General features: G+C 40.6%; 1 protein-coding gene across 1 annotated transcript; it reads right to left on the reverse strand.

Annotated features, from left to right (window-relative positions):
- Positions 1-132: 132 nt before the first annotated feature.
- Positions 133-2,739, reverse strand: LOC132179872 (4-coumarate--CoA ligase-like 1). The gene is made up of 6 exons (XM_059592664.1): positions 2,320-2,739; positions 1,616-2,197; positions 1,316-1,514; positions 799-944; positions 451-518; positions 133-367 (listed from the first exon to the last, which is right to left on the reverse strand). The coding sequence occupies exons 1-6, from the start codon at positions 2,737-2,739 to the stop codon at positions 133-135; spliced, it is 1,650 nt and encodes a 549-aa protein (XP_059448647.1).

The following is a 2,739-nucleotide window of genomic DNA, read 5'->3' on the forward strand; positions in this document are numbered from 1 at the left end:
TTTGAAAATCAGGAAAAACGTTCAGACGATCGGTGTAACGTCCGGACAATGCCACGTCATTTAATCACAAAGTCTCAGTGATCAGAAGGCGCAGGAAGGCCGTGATGTTATTCGAAGATTGGACTGCGTTGGTTAGCTGTGGAGATTTGCCCGCATCTTTCCTATCATCTTCTCTCTAATAAGCCTTCTCATTATTTTCCCAGAAGGTGATTTTGGGATGGTGTCCACAAAGTGCACCACCCTCACTTTCTTGTAATGTGCAACATTTGATGCGACGTAGTTTATGACGTCTTCTTCACTCTCGTTTCCACCTGGGCTCAGCACAACGCTTGCAGCTGGGATCTCCCCGGCCTCCTCATCAGGCAGTCTGAAAATTCCATAGCACCATTATAAATTCGAGAAACATGTTAATTATGAACAAAAAAGAAGAATAAAGATGCTGATGCTCACGGCACTACGGCTGCGTCTTCAATTGAAGGATGAGTAAGAAGAATAGCCTCTAGCTCAGCAGGAGCCACCTGCAAAGGAAATTAATGTATTTGTCCCAACTTGGTAAATGCTTAATTTTCTTCATCCGGGACAAATTGTTCTTTCAAATTTTCTCCAATCTAGTGAATTAAACTTGTATTTGTCTCTTCATATGAATTTTTAAACTTGAATATTATGATATTGAATTATTGAACTCACAATCGATCTCTAGTTTCCAAGCAATCAATTAAACCTTGAATTTGAAACAATTCTTTAATTTTTCCTTATCTCGCTGTTTGAGTGCTAACCCGTAACATGTCAGGGACTTACTTGAAAACCTTTGTACTTGATTAACTCCTTAATGCGATCCACAATAAAAATATTTCCTTCATCATCTATGAATCCTATGTCACCACTGTGAAGCCACCCTTGCTTGTCAATGGTCCGGGCAGTCTCCTCCTTATTATTATAATAACCTGAAAAATTTATACCAATTAAGGAGCTATATATAACTAAAATATATATATATATATATATATATATATATATATATATATATATCTGAGTATAATGGTGGAAACAGTGCTAATTTATCTTACCATGCACATAAGAATTGAATATGTCTCTTAGCTTGGTCGAATTAATTAAGATTTTATGTTATCAGCCCTAAGAAGCGGAGGCCGTTTGGAGTAATTCATAATTCAGAAAATAAATGTAAGATAGCCGAATTCACATGTCCGAACAAAAAGATGGACTGCTCGAGACCTACTCGGATATATGGATTTCTCACCATTACTGCAATTTGGAGTACAGTAAAATTCTTATAAATTTCTATCATCTTATTTACCTTGCATTACGCATTCGCTTCTGACACAAATTTCACCAGGTGAATTCATGGGCAGGGATCGACTGGTGTCAGGATCAATAAATTTGACTTCCAAATTGGGAAGGATGAAACCCACGGAGCTTTTCTTCGCGAGGCGAGAGCCGGTTTCAGGATCCGCAAGGGTGAGCGTGATGCAGCTGTGCTCGGTGAGTCCATATGCCTGTAATTAACTCACAAATCAATTTAGCAAAAATTAACACACGTACGTCAAAAGCATATATATATATATATATATATCACATGATTGTGCTGCTCATGCACCTCTTGGACCTGGACACCGGGGAACTTTTTTTCAAAGGCAGTAAGAAGCTCTGGTGCTAGAGGAGCCGCTGCAGACATAATGGCCTGGAGTTTGAGCTTGCTGAGATCAAATTCCCCCACTACTGGATTCTTAACCAATTGCAAGATAATTGGTGGCACAATTGGTGCGAATGTGATCTCTTGCGTGATCAGGGCATTCAGAAATGTTCGAAGTTCAAACCTCCCCATCACAACCACTTTTCCCTTGTTCCTAAGCGTGGAGCAACATATTCCGGTGATCCCATAAATATGAAAGAATGGAATTAGGCCTAGTGTAGTCACCTGACCCACCAGTTCCGGTGCTATGCTAAAGAGCGTGGAGCAAAGGTTAGCCACCAGATTTCTGTGAGTCAGCATTACACCCTTTGACAACCCTGTGGTGCCTGATGAGAATGGAAGGGCACACAGATCAGTCTGTTTCACATCCACTTTAACAGAGCTTGTGCCCGCTCGGTCTGCTGCTTCAAGCAGTTTGCTCCAATTCATGGCACCTTCAATGATTTCTTCACCCAGTATGATCGCTGGTAGGCCTAAGCCTTTCACCTGCGCTTTTCAACATAATATAGCTTAGATATGCATTATATTAATTAATATACTCACAATTGGCTACCTTATAATGGATATATAGAAATTTTTTACAGATTTACACCAATTTAATTAATTGCCTTTTCGTAGCTTGGGCCATTTGTGACAATCAACTTGGCCTCAGCAGCCTCCACCTGATTTTTGATTTCTGATGCATGAGCAGTGGGGTTTGCACCTGAAAAAACACCTCCAGCAGCCATGATTCCCAGAGTAATAATGGCATACTCCGCAACATTTGGAAGTAAAACAATCACCACGTCCCCCTTGGAAAGGCCGAGAGACCTCAAGGCCTTAGAAAACCTCCTTGTGTCTCTAACTACATCACCATAAGTAACTTCTTTTCCAGTCACAGTCTCCACAAATGCTACCTTGCCGGCATACGATTCAGCATCTTGAAGCACGAATTCTGGTAATGTAATATCAGGCACTGGAACAGCCGGGAATCGGCTTCGGAAAATATGCTCATCATCTTCAGCCAAATTTTGCGTATTAGTCTCCAT

Source organism: Corylus avellana, chromosome ca4 (genome assembly GCF_901000735.1).
Source record: "Corylus avellana chromosome ca4, CavTom2PMs-1.0".
Classification (NCBI taxonomy): domain Eukaryota; kingdom Viridiplantae; phylum Streptophyta; class Magnoliopsida; order Fagales; family Betulaceae; genus Corylus; species Corylus avellana.

Bases quoted from the DNA above. Each gene is read 5' to 3' on its own strand.
- LOC132179872 (XM_059592664.1), bottom strand. From the start codon at position 2,739: ATGGAGACTAATACGCAAAATTTGGCTGAAGATGATGAGCATATTTTC. The intron at 1,515-1,615 runs GTGCATGAGCAG...AGTTAATTACAG, and splicing joins CCGGTGTCCAGGTCCAAGAG to GCATATGGACTCACCGAGCA. The intron at 519-798 runs GTAAGTCCCTGA...TTTCCTTTGCAG, and splicing joins TCAAGTACAAAGGTTTTCAA to GTGGCTCCTGCTGAGCTAGA.